This window comes from Myxine glutinosa, chromosome 6, assembly GCF_964187855.1.
Source record: "Myxine glutinosa chromosome 6, kmMyxGlut1.1, whole genome shotgun sequence".
Taxonomy (NCBI): Eukaryota; Metazoa; Chordata; class Myxini; order Myxiniformes; family Myxinidae; genus Myxine; species Myxine glutinosa.
The window spans coordinates 11351556-11364657 of record NC_136266.1 but is presented as its reverse complement, the minus strand read 5'-3'; the positions used below and the strand labels follow the sequence as shown (position 1 = coordinate 11364657).

The 13102-nt window shown below is 43.0% G+C and overlaps 1 protein-coding gene across 1 annotated transcript in view; it reads left to right on the top strand.

The window, feature by feature from the left end:
• The window catches only part of LOC137429583 (sodium channel protein type 3 subunit alpha-like), a 192099-nt gene that overhangs the window by 44427 nt on the left and 134570 nt on the right, over positions 1-13102 (top strand). Inside the window, exon 14 of the mRNA XM_078779597.1 lies at positions 6371-6703. Within this exon, the coding sequence (XP_078635723.1) occupies positions 6371-6703 (333 nt within the window). The remainder of the gene's footprint in view (positions 1-6370; positions 6704-13102) is intronic.

The window sequence follows — 13102 nt, the reverse complement described above, 5'->3', positions numbered from 1 at the left end:
TGCCAAGCCAGCTATCCCGTATCAAGCACTTGCAAGGCGCTTGCCAAGCCAGATATTCCATATCAAGCACTTGCAATCTGCTTACCAAGCCAGCTATTCGGTATCAAGCACTTGCAAGGCGCTTGCCAAGCCAGCTATTCCGTATCAAGCACTTGCAATCTGCTTACCAAGCCAGCTATTCGGTATCAAGCACTTGCAAGCCACTTGCCAAGCCAGCTATTCCGTATCGAGCACTTGCAAGCGCCAAGCCAGCTATTCCGTATTGAGCACTTGCAAGCCGCTTGCCAAGCCAGCTATTCCGTATCAAGCACTTGCAAGCTGCTTGTCAAGCCAGCTATTCGGTATCAAGCACTTGCAAGCCGCTTGCCAAGCCAGCTATTCTGTATCAAGCACTTGCAAGCCGCTTGCCAAGCCAGCTATTCTGAATCAAGCACTTGCAAGCCGCTTGCCAAGTTTCTCGGGAAACAGAGCAAGTGATTGAGAGTTGCCTGGCGAACGGAACACATCCATATGACAGCAAACATGGCTGCTGTAGTCAAATTTAAAACGATTTGTGGCTATTTCTTCAATTATACTCTCATGGAGGACTATAATGAAACATTCCACTCATACTTTTATTGTTATTTCTACTTTTCATCCTAATCTATCTATAATTCCACTAATCTCTGTCTGTGTGTGTGTGTGTATGCGACCGCTGTTTCTCGACAACTACCGGTCCGATATACTTGAAACTTGCCAGGTATATTGCTGGGGACCCGAGGATGTGCCTTTTCAAGGTTTCATATTAATCGGACAAGTAGTTACCGAGCTATGTCCAAAAAACGATTCAACCAATCAGAGAGCAGCGAGCTATCACGTGTGCCGAACGTGCCGAACAGACTCTGCCTCGGACGGCACATTTGAGAGCGTATTCATTTATTTCACGTTGGCAAACTATGTTGGCGTTAAACTATGTTTTAAAACTAATTAAAACTACTATCTATAATTCCACGGGTCCGATAAAAAACACCGTACTCGCAAGCCGTTCGCTTTGGACCAAACCATTTCATGTAAATAGAGGGGGGGATATAATTTTAGATATAGATATAGTACGGGCATGCCCTAGTTCTTTAAAATGTACAAACATGAAACACCCCTCCCCAAAATGCATAGTCAGTGGTAGGTCCGTGGTGGGGTTGGGGAGACTTCTGACTCCATTTCTTTCTCTTTCTTTCCCTCTTGCTCATACTCTGCATCCGCTGCGAACACAATAAATTAGTTTGGGGGAAGTTGTTGTCACATCAGGTTTGAGTAAAACTGAAATCGACGGTCCAGCCACCATTTGTTTTGAGCACCATGATAGCAATGTCAGGCGCACGTGTTACCAACAAGTGAACTGGATAAGTAACTCTGTCATCTTTTAAATAATCTAAAAAGTCCGAAGCACATCGACATTGCTCTCCATGAGGTAGGTACTAGGCCCATAATAGCAACACATGGTACAAAGGTTAGTGAAGGCTTCCTGTCTGCGCCTTCATTTGTACATCTCGATTTACTCCGACTTCCCGTTACTCCTACAAGGAAGACACAAAGCAAATGTGTGTGGCCAATTACGGTTGTTTCCTTCAATTCCAACGTAAATCTGTTCACTGAATCCTCCGACCCTCTCCAGCTTAGCTCGGACACAGTTTCTACCTGTGACATCACCTTGGTTAAACTCCCAAAATCCATTCTTTCTGCACACCTCCTCCCTTTTGTTCCTCGGTTATCCCATCTATGGAACCACCTTCCAGAAGCCGTAAATCCGCTCACTGAATCCTCCGACCCTCTCCAGCTTAGCTCGGACACAGTTTCTACCTGTGACATCACCTTGGTTAAACTCCCAAAATCCATTCTTTCTGCACACCTCCTCCCTTTTGTTCCTCGGTTATCCCATCTATGGAACCACCTTCCAGAAGCCGTAAATCCGCTCACTGAATCCTCCGACCCTCTCCAGCTTAGCTCGGACACAGTTTCTACCTGTGACATCACCTTGGTTAAGCTCCCAAAATCCATTCTTTCTGCACACCTCCTCCCTTTTGTTCCTCGGTTATCCCATCTATGGAACCACCTTCCAGAAGCTGTTTTTCCCACTTATACTTCCAGGGCTTCATGCATGGAGTGCACCATCATCTCAATTTGCCTCTCACTCCTAACCGCCATTTGGTCTACACCTCTTGACAAGACCTAACGCAACCCTCTTACTTGCAGGTTACTATGTTTCCTCCCATTCCCTCCTTCTTCCTGTTCCTTCATTCTCTTCCTTATTGTGTCCAAATGTGGCCCCGCCATGTGTATGTCGCCATTTTACCCCGTAACCTCGCTCTTCCATGACCCTAGAATTTGTATCAAGATTTGTGCCTTTATACTTCAGTTTTTCTCAATTGAAGATCTGAGTGGAAGAAGTGCTAAAGTCATATTCTTGGGCAATGTGCATTAGAACCAGGAAGTGCATCTACAATATGGACACAATCCATGTGTGTAATAATTTTCCATGGAGTTCTTTTGTGACTGAAGTATTTCTTCCACTCGGGTCTTCAATTGGTCCTTAAAATGTTGACATTAGACGAGACAGAGCAATTCTCTATTTCCATTGAGCTGGGGTTACCTTGAGAGTTTTATTTGGCGGATGCATGAAGGAGGAGGTGGAATTCACTTTGTGGCGAAATTATGAAACTTTACAGACAGGTGGAGGACCCCAGTAGGAACATTTTTCGATTAGTAGTCTAGTAGGAAGACTAGGTCCCCCTGCACCCCCCGGAGATATACTTCTAATCAGTGTTTCTAGATTGGACAAAATGTGTAGAAAATGACTAGCTATGGCCCCAAGCTGAAAAAATGTCCCACATACCATTTTTATGCAAATTACTGCTGCAAATTTTATGCAAAATTATGCAAATTTTATGCAAATTTTTGATGAGGAGTAGAGTTGAGGGGTCTTTGAGGGCTTCATCGAGGTGCTCTCGGTTGCAAGACTGGGTCATTCTGAGAAGCACAGCAGGGTCAGAGATCATGATGTTCTCCTCCTCAGTGAATCTCTCCATCAACAGCCTCTCCATTGCCTCACACACTGTTTTGAGGCAAAAGAGGGACTTTGCGTAGGCCTTTCCACTGAGAACACCTTTGAGAGATCCACTTGTTACTAGTTGTGCCTCAAAGAGAATCTCTGCATATCCAGAACCACGCATCTTGTGTCCAGTGAGCATCCCGATGTAGTTCATGGATGTGTGGAAGGGTCCAATCGTTACTACATGACTAGCAAATTCATTTGGCCAGCGCCAGATGATGGGAAGGGCTTTCATGCAGACACCCAGATCAAATGTATTCAGGACCCATCTCTGACCCACCTCAGCAGTTGCTGCCTCGGAACGCTTCAGTAGCTCACGAACAACTGCGTTGTCTGTGATCGGTCTGTGCCTGGTGCCTGCATGGCATGGCAATGGCCTGCAGCCTGTGCCTGGGCTAGGGGGTTTCACCTCTGCAACTGGTTCTCCCCCACCCAGCAAATCAACAGTCGACTACTGCACGCCTATCCACCAACCGATCACAGACAACGCAGTTGTTCGTGAGCTACTGAAGCGTTCCGAGGCAGCAACTGCTGAGGTGGGTCAGAGATGGGTCCTGAATACATTTGATCTGGGTGTCTGCATGAAAGCCCTTCCCATCATCTGGCGCTGGCCAAATGAATTTGCTAGTCATGTAGTAACGATTGGACCCTTCCACACATCCATGAACTACATCGGGATGCTCACTGGACACAAGATGCGTGGTTCTGGATATGCAGAGATTCTCTTTGAGGCACAACTAGTAACAAGTGGATCTCTCAAAGGTGTTCTCAGTGGAAAGGCCTACGCAAAGTCCCTCTTTTGCCTCAAAACAGTGTGTGAGGCAATGGAGAGGCTGTTGATGGAGAGATTCACTGAGGAGGAGAACATCATGATCATGATCCGAGCATGATCCGTGCCAAGCTGCTACGAAAAATGGTGGGAGAGGACAAGACCCTCACATCCAAGTCCAAGGTTGATCTGGCTCGCCTTCCTCCATGCCAGTCTGCCCTGAAGCCGCACATCCAGCGTGTGAACCACCGCGTAGCATTGTACAAAAGAGCCGATCAACCTATCATCGAAAAGCCAAAACCTTATGAGGAGCAAGGATGGATAAGGACTGATGAAGGACTGTTGAAACCAATGTGGTCCAGTGGTCCCATCCTACCAACCTCACTGGTGGATCTTCTGAACACAGGAGAGCACGAAGAGGAGGAGGAAGAGGAAGGAGAAGAAGAGTTTGACTCTGACGATTTCGATGAAAATGATGATGACTGACTCAGTGTAGAATCACTAATGCTAATGATGTTTATCTAAAACAAGCAAGAGAAGAGTGGTCACATTGAGTGCTAGGACTATTTTGACAGTTGTAATATTTAGAAAAATAAAACTTTGTGTTAACGTCTGTGTAGACGGACCTTAATATGAGTCTATTATTTCGTAAAACTGTGATTATTTTGTAAATAAAGCACTAATTAGCATACTAGTATACCATAGACACATGTAATCATGTTATGAATAGTTCTATCATGATCTATGCCCTTCAAAACATGGGTCTAGACACCTTCATTTTTCAATTATCTGCAATATTGGCTGAGATATGTCAAAAATCGTTTTTTTGATAATGGCAGCAGTAATTTGCATAAAAATGGTATGTGGGACATTTTTCAGCTTGGGGCCATAGCTAGTCATTTTCTACACATTTTTTCCAATCTAGAAACACTGATTAGAAGTATATCTCCGGGGGGTGCAGGGGGACCTAGTCTTCCTACTAGACTATAGGACCCAACTCTGAAAAGCCCCCTGGTGGCCGATAGAAATACGATTGCAGTGGCTAACCCCCCCCCCCCCCATGACAATTTGGGTGAACAGGTGATCAGTTAGCACCCCATATGATTTTACTTAGCACCCCATATTATTTCAGTGCTGCCATCTGTTTGCATTAGTTTAGGTTAAGACAGAAGATTTCCTTTTTTATGCAATAAAGTTCTTTGCAGACATCAAAGTTCGTTATCATTATTGTATTAACGCATGTTTTCTTTTACAGGTGGAAAATCATAAACCATGTCCAGGTCATTCAAGATCGTTCCTTTTCAAGTCAATCGGATGAAAATTGAGGATTTTAGAAATTTGGCCTATGTTGACCTTTTGGCCAATGTTGACCTCAAAAATAATTGGTAGTTGTATTCAGTGACCTGATATGTAAATGCTCTTCAAAATTGAAGTCAATCAGATGAAAATTGAGGATTTTAGAAATTTGGCCTATGTTGACTTTTTGGCCAATGTTGACCTCAAAAATAATTGGTGGTTGTATTCAGTGACCTGATATGTAAATGCTCTTCAAATTTCAAGTCAATCAGATGAAAATTGAGGATTTTAGAAATTTGACAAAGTTGTTGACCTTTGGCCTATGTTGACCTTTTGGCCTATGTTGACCTCAAAAATAATTGGTAGTTGTATTCAGTGACCTGATATGTAAATGCTCTTCAAATTTCAAGTCAATCAGATGAAAATTGAGGATTTTAAAAATTTGGCCTATGTTGACCTTTGGCCTATGTTGACCTCAAAAATAATTGGTGGTTGTATTCAGTGACCTGATATGTAAATGCTCTTCAAATTTCAAGTCAATCAGATGAAAATTGAGGATTTTAGAAATTTGACAAAGTTGTTGACCTTTGGCCTATGTTGACCTTTTGGCCTATGTTGACCTCAAAAATAATTGGTAGTTGTATTCAGTGACCTGATATGTAAATGCTCTTCAAATTTCAAGTCAATCAGATGAAAATTGAGGATTTTAGAAATTTGACAAAGTTGTTGACCTTTGGCCTATGTTGACCTTTTGGCCTATGTTGACCTCAAAACTAATTGGTGGTTGTATTCAGTGACCTGATATGTAAATGCTCTTCAAATTTCAAGTCAATCAGATGAAAATTGAGGATTTTAGAAATTTGACAAAGTTGTTGACCTTTGGCCTATGCTGAGTTGGGTCCTAATCGAAAAATGTTCCTACTGGGGTCCCCGACCTGTGTGCAAAGTTTCATAATTTCTCCACAAAGTGAAATATACTGCCATATTTTTGGACTTAGCCGCTGGGCTAGATGCAGTCTGTGCGAGTTAATTTGATTTCCACGTAACACACACCACATCCTCCACCTGAATATTTATGGCACATTCATTCCTACCTTAGCTCCAAAGTCCGAGTTATGTATCTCACACTTTCTGCTAAGGTCAATAACCACAATGACAATGATGCTCATGCTAATGATGATACCAATTGTAATGCTCTCAACTTCCTTCTGTTCTGGCAGGTTCTAAACCTCTTCCTGGCACTTCTCCTGAGTTCCTTCAGTGCAGACAAATTTGCCAGTTCGGACGATGACAGCGATGTAATGAACATTGGTATTGCACTTGGGAGAATCGCAACAGCCATAAACAATCAGAAAGACAAATTCTTCAGGCTTATACACCGGGTGTTACCTTCACCTTTTACATCCAATGTGAAAATGCTGGACAAACCAGTAATGGAACAGTCAAACATCATTGAAGAGGCCATTGCTAATAGTACAACGTACCAGACCATAAAGGTGGTGAACACCAATGGTAGCGCCATGAAAATTCCACTGGCCGTTCCAGAATATGAGGTGAGTGCTGGATTAATTGTTATTTGGTGCTGAGGGGTTGTCTTGTTTGGAGTTCCCATCTGAGCACTTAGCTTACGATGCTGGGACCCAGGTTCAAATGCCACATACTGTGTCTATTTGCCCTCGTACCTCTTAATGTCCTTGTAATTCATGTATGCACACACATACATACATACATACACACACACACACATATATATATATATATATGGAGGTGGAGGGTGGAGGGGTACACGGTATGAAGCAAATGAACACTACTAGGAATTTCAGGAAAGACGTTGGAGATTGAAATAGGTGGATTTGGGTTGTATTAACAGGGGTAGAAAAGATCAATGTTTTGGATGGGGTAAGATAAGAGATTGTGTTGAACAGCTGTTTTAAAACCCTGGAGGAAGGAGAGGGATTGAAGATGGTGGGAACACCACCTCCTGTTTAAGGGAAAACACTAGGGTCACCACCACCTGTAGGTTAGGGGAAACTGTGCTCGGTTCTACTGTTTGAACACCACCGACAAAAGGCCCGAAGCAGACTGTGATGATGGGGGCACCACCGCCTGCTGCCTGGTGCTCAGGCAAAGAGCCGCCCCAACCACCTCCTCAAGGAGGGAGTGAAAGGACGAGTTAGGATTTATGGTTACCTTATCGACATTGGTAAATGCCAACTAGTGAAGACAACAAAGTTACAGTCAACTAGAGCAATTTGATTGTTTCGCCAATATGCCCCCGCATCGTCCCACAATGGGTAGATGCCCTCGTTCACTGTCCAAAAAATAAACAAGTTTGATTTAAATCCCTTCAGCTGTTTTCAAGTATCACCATGCCATGACTGTGAAACCTTCGATCGGTGAAGCGGTTTCAGAGAAGGGATTTTTTTAATTATTGGCTTTCAAGCTAATATGGCTACCACACCATGTGACATATGACCTCTATGAAAGCGAGAAACTGACATCGTCGCGTGGTATATAGGGTTACACAAGTGCTCGCTGAACAGTTCCCTTATGGGAACGTCCCAACTCCTCTCATAGCCGGCCAGCAAGTTCAAGCCAAAAAAAGCCTGAAGCTCATTTTCAGAGACTTTACTTGGAACCAATTTGAACCGATGAAGCAACCCAAGCTGGGATGCAAAGGTGCACAGTCAAGTGCTATTTTGCAGCGATCCTGAAAGAAAAATAAAATAAAACACACAAAGGAATATGTGTTACCCTTTATTCTCAGCACATATGAAAGGTCATGTGTAAAAATGTATTGTTATAGTGATAAAACAATCATTCTTAGCCCGGGTCAAAAAGTACCTACTTCTGGATGAACGCGAAATTTTTGATAAAACATTATTACAACAATCCTGAAAGACAAAAAAAATAAAACAAACACATAGGAATATGTATTATCCTTTATTTGAAGCATATATGGAAGGTCATGCATAGCAATATTTTTTATCACAAAGTTAAAGTAAAACAAAAACCATGCCAGGTCAAATATTACCCACTTCTGCATCTAAGGGTTAAAAATGTACACTCTGCATATGTATGGGTAGGGGATTATGTTTGTGAAGTTTTGTGTTGATCGGATAAGGTTTATTTTTCTATCCAAGATGGCTGCCACACCATGTGACCAATGAAAATTTTCTTGATCATCGTTTAATTGCCATGCTTAGTCAATGACACTTGGAAAGTTTTGAGTCAATAGATTTGGTGGTTTGGGAGAAGATGTTTTTTAAAGGTTTTAAGTTAAATCCAATATGGCTGCCAAACCATGTGGCCTATGATGTCATAAATTTAATATTTCAATACAAATGTGTTGTGGATCATTTGCATGCAATTTCAGATTTTTAGGATAAGGAATTCGATTGAAACACTTTTGGCTGGTATACCACTTCACCTATTATGTCATCATTATCATGCTTTTGTTCCCCATTGGGAGTATTTGACAATGTGCTAAGTTTCAAATTTTTCCATTCAGCGGTTTCCGAGAAATATATTTTTTATTATTTGCGTTTAATCCAAGATGGCTGCCATACCACGTGACCTATGACATCATAAAAACATTCTGCATGGGTGTCACCCCTACCCTGAAAATTTCGTCTCAATCAGACATGCGATTGCTGAGACGAGGTTTAGCCCGTACAGACGGACGGACAACCCAAAAACATAATGCCTCCGGCCACCTTCCGGGGGCAGAGGCATAAAAACCTGTAAAACTGTAGGGAAAAAAAATCACTGTTTCGGTTAAACTCAGGCAGTCAGACAAAATTGTGAAACAAAAGGTCGCGTCTGAGCCTAGAAGTACTATTTTTATGAAATAATTTTCCAAAACGACTAGAAGGCAAGGTTACAAACAGTATAACACATGAAATACGAAGGAAAGAAGTTAAACAAAAAACCCTTCAACAGGTGGTGGTTTTTCCACCCGCTACCCATGAACGACAAAGCAAAAAAATGCCTGAAGTCCCCTAAAGGTTGGAAATATGAGAATACATTGAGAAACAAAACCATAATGAGAGATGACATCATCGTTATCACCATGTGTATCCCAAAGAGATCGTTCATGACATGCCAAGTTTCATTCTTTTTCATTGAGCGGTTTCAGAGAAAAATATGTCCATCTTTTTCCCTTTAATCCAATCTAGCTGTCATACCGTGTGTCAGAGTTATCAATAACATATTCGCCATGGGGAGTCCCTCCTGTGTTGAACGTTTTCCATCAATCGGAGAAACGGTTGCAGAGAAAAACATTTTTAAAGTGAAAATATATACACGCGGACACAAGGACAGGTGGACACGTACACAGACAGGGATGTTGCAATGGTCTCGCATCCCCTTCGGGGCAAGACTAAAAATATCCAGTCAGGTCTCTCACATCTCTACAGTCGAATAACAATCAGCTCTTGCCTAATAAATTACCCCAAGTGGCTAAGATTTCAAACAAAATGATTCTGTCGCTGATGGTTCGCCAAAAAGTGATGAAACCGGTTCGGCGGCTGAGGGGAGAGGGGGAGAGAGGGGTGGTGCGGGGGAGGGGGGCGGGGGTGGGAGGGCACGTAGCATTGGGTTTTTCATGTATGTGCTACTTGTGTATGTGAAACGGCAAAGGGCTTACCTTATGTAGCTTTTCTTGGTTGATTTGTGCAGCTTTACTAAGGTGGAAGAGCATGGGAGTTAATTTATTTTAAATCCCATCCACCTGGGGGTAATTGATTAGGTGAGAGCTGATTGGTTATTCCCTCCAACTACAGGTGAGGGACGTGATTGGATCTTGTTATTTATTATTTGAGAGACTTGGATGGTTCGAGTGATCTGCCCGATATGAATTAAGGATTGAAAGTACGATGACAAAGTAAACTTTGAATTCACATCTTACATGTGACATCATGTTCGTGCCAAGTGACTAACGTCACACATCACGCCAGAGGTTTGACAACTCCTGATGATCGCCAAGCTTACCAAATGGACACTCAATTCAGAATTTACTATTATTGCATTCAATTTAACCAGTTACGATCCCCCAATGATTGCCCAATAAATAAACCGAACTTGGTGGTTGCTCATGAGGGAAAGCAGGAAGGCGGGAAAACCTTTCTTGTAATTAAAATGATTTATTAGAAACGATGAATACGGGAAAGAGAGAGAAAAGATGTAATAAAGGATGATAGAACGAACTCCGCAAGACAATGTACGTATTACACAAATAAACTAGATGGTATTCATAGAATACTTATCCTGCGCAGTCAACTTGTGAGCCAACTCTTCTGTTTTTGAACTTTTTTTTCCTTTGATCCAATATGGCTGCCAGACCACGTGAGCGATGGCATCATAAATTTATATTCTCTAATATAATTGTTGCATAGATCATGCCCTATACATTTCAAGCTGATCAGACTAAGTGTTGTCCCCGTCGAATTATGACGTCATCATTATGGCAGCAATGACGTCATCGTTAACAACACCTATTCCCCATATGGAGTTATTTACAATGAGCCATGTTTCAATTTTCTCTATGCAGCGGTTTTGGAGAAATAGAGGTGCAACATTTATCTTTTTTTCCAAGATGGCGCCTATACCACATGACCTAGGACGTCATGGTTATCATTAAAATATTCGAAAGGAGGAGGCACTCCTATGGTGAAAATTTCGTGTCCATCAGACCAACAGTTGCTGAAATTTTTTAAAATAATGATCAGATGAGGTGTTGTACTTGTCGAATCATGACGTCATAACAAAGGCACCGATGACATCATCATTAACGTATCTTATTCCCCATGGGAAGTAGTTGACAATGAGCCAGGTCTCAATTTTTTCCATGGAGTGGTTTCAGAGATATGGAGATGCGAAGTTTTTCCAAGATGGCGCCTGTACCATGTGACATATGACGTCATAACAATCATTACAATATTCTACAGGAGGAGGCGCTCCTATCGTGAAAATGTCATGTCAATCAGACCAACGGTTGCCACGTACGGCACACGTACGTACGTAACTGAATGCTTAACCCCACTTTTCGCTTCGCGAGCGCCGGGTAACTAGAACGACACTCGATAGGGCGCATAACTCCGCCAGGCTGAACAATTTGTTTTGGATCCCACTGATAGGCTGGATCCGGATTTGGATCTTCACCAAAATCAAATAAATTCGTCCTTGTCACACACCCAACTTGTCCACTAAGTTTCGTATGGATCCGTAAATAACTTTTTGGGAGATATCCTGTTCACAGACAGCCAGACAGACAGACAATCAGGTTGAAAACATAACCTCCATTCACCTTAGGTGGCGGTGGTAAGTACACCCCACTATAGCGCCGACAATACCAGATTCAAACGAGCAACGAAGGGGAACAAAAAAGGTGCGGACTTGAGGAGGCACGAACTGGTCTCTGCTGCAGGATGATGGTGTGGTGGTGCAGGCTGGTGTGGCACAAGTTGAAGTGCGCCTCGGGCGGAGAGAATGGTGATGAGGAGACTGCGTCCTCCGTCTCTCGAACCAGAAGCTCTCCAAAGCTCAACTGATGTCTCTTAACTGTCATTTGGCCGCACACATGTGCCAACATGTGCCACATGTGCCAACATGGCTTTCAGCCTCAAAGACTGCCTTCCCAGCATGCGACTGGGCCCATTCATTGGCCACTCATTGCCTGTGGGCAGCGCCATATTTTGTGGGTGTCCTGCCCTGCGGGGTGACCTCTCATTAATGTTCTGCCTTCAATCAGTGCCCTCTGCAGCTTACTACACCATCCTGGCCTGCAGTTCCTGGCCAATTGGCCCACCTTGATGTCCTTTTAAAGCTCGTGATGCTTTCCTGGTGCCTTTGTGCCTAAGTCCTTCACCTATCCTCACCTATACAGAAGGTTTTACACCATACCAACTTACCATATTCTGCTCTAATGCTTAAAATCACTGTCCCCATCAGTGCACATAATACATATGACTTATCTCTGACAAATCCCTAATACAGGAGTAAATCTAACCGATGTGAGCCAAGGTCCTTACTCTTCTTGGCACATTCCGTCTATGCATCCCCTCTCCCTCCATACTACTAAAGATTGCCGATTTCGATTTAGTAAGGGGTGCTTGGTTATGGCATTGTAATGTTTAATGATGTCAATATTACATCATCTCCTTAATATCTCAGCTTCATTGCTAAAAAGTGTTTGTTAAGACTAGGAACTGCATACAAAACGCATGCGATGTGCTGAGAGAAAGGCATGTTTGAGGTTCATAAACTATTGAATTGCCAGCAGAATCGATCCAGATGACAAACGTCAAACAAAATGGATCGCCAAAATCCTGTAATGTGATGTTATAAGCAGTTATTATTATTATTATTTTTGTATACAAGATCGAGGATCGTGTAAGAGCTAACATTAATGACAAAAAAAAACAAACGGACACAAAAGACGAAATAAAGGGAGTGGGCGACAAGATGGGGAGGGAGGGGAAAGCACACAAGTACTACATTTGAGAGCAGGGACATCAGGAGATCTGTGGGAGGGAGAGCGCTTGTGGGGAGGAGATGTGGGAATGGGGGGAGGTGGGGGGAAGGGGGTGGGAGAGGTATAAAACACATGGACACTGCTAGAACTTCCAGGAAAGAAGTTGGTATTTCATAAAAGTGGATCTGGGGTGAATTAACGGGGGTAGAAAAGATCAAGGTTTTGGATGGGGGAAGATAAGAGATGGTGGTGAACAGATGTTTTAAAGACATGGAGGTAGGAGTGGGATTGAAGGGAGTGGGGGGAGTTTGTTCCAGAGGCGGGAGTAGTGAGGAATGAAGGAGTGAAGGTGAGCAGAGAGTCTTGATTTTGGCAGTTTAACCATAAGAGGGTTGCAGGCAGATCTTGTGCGACCTGTAGGAATATTTGCGGGACAGAGCCCAGAGAGAACTGGGGGAGCAAGGCCGGAGAGGAGTCG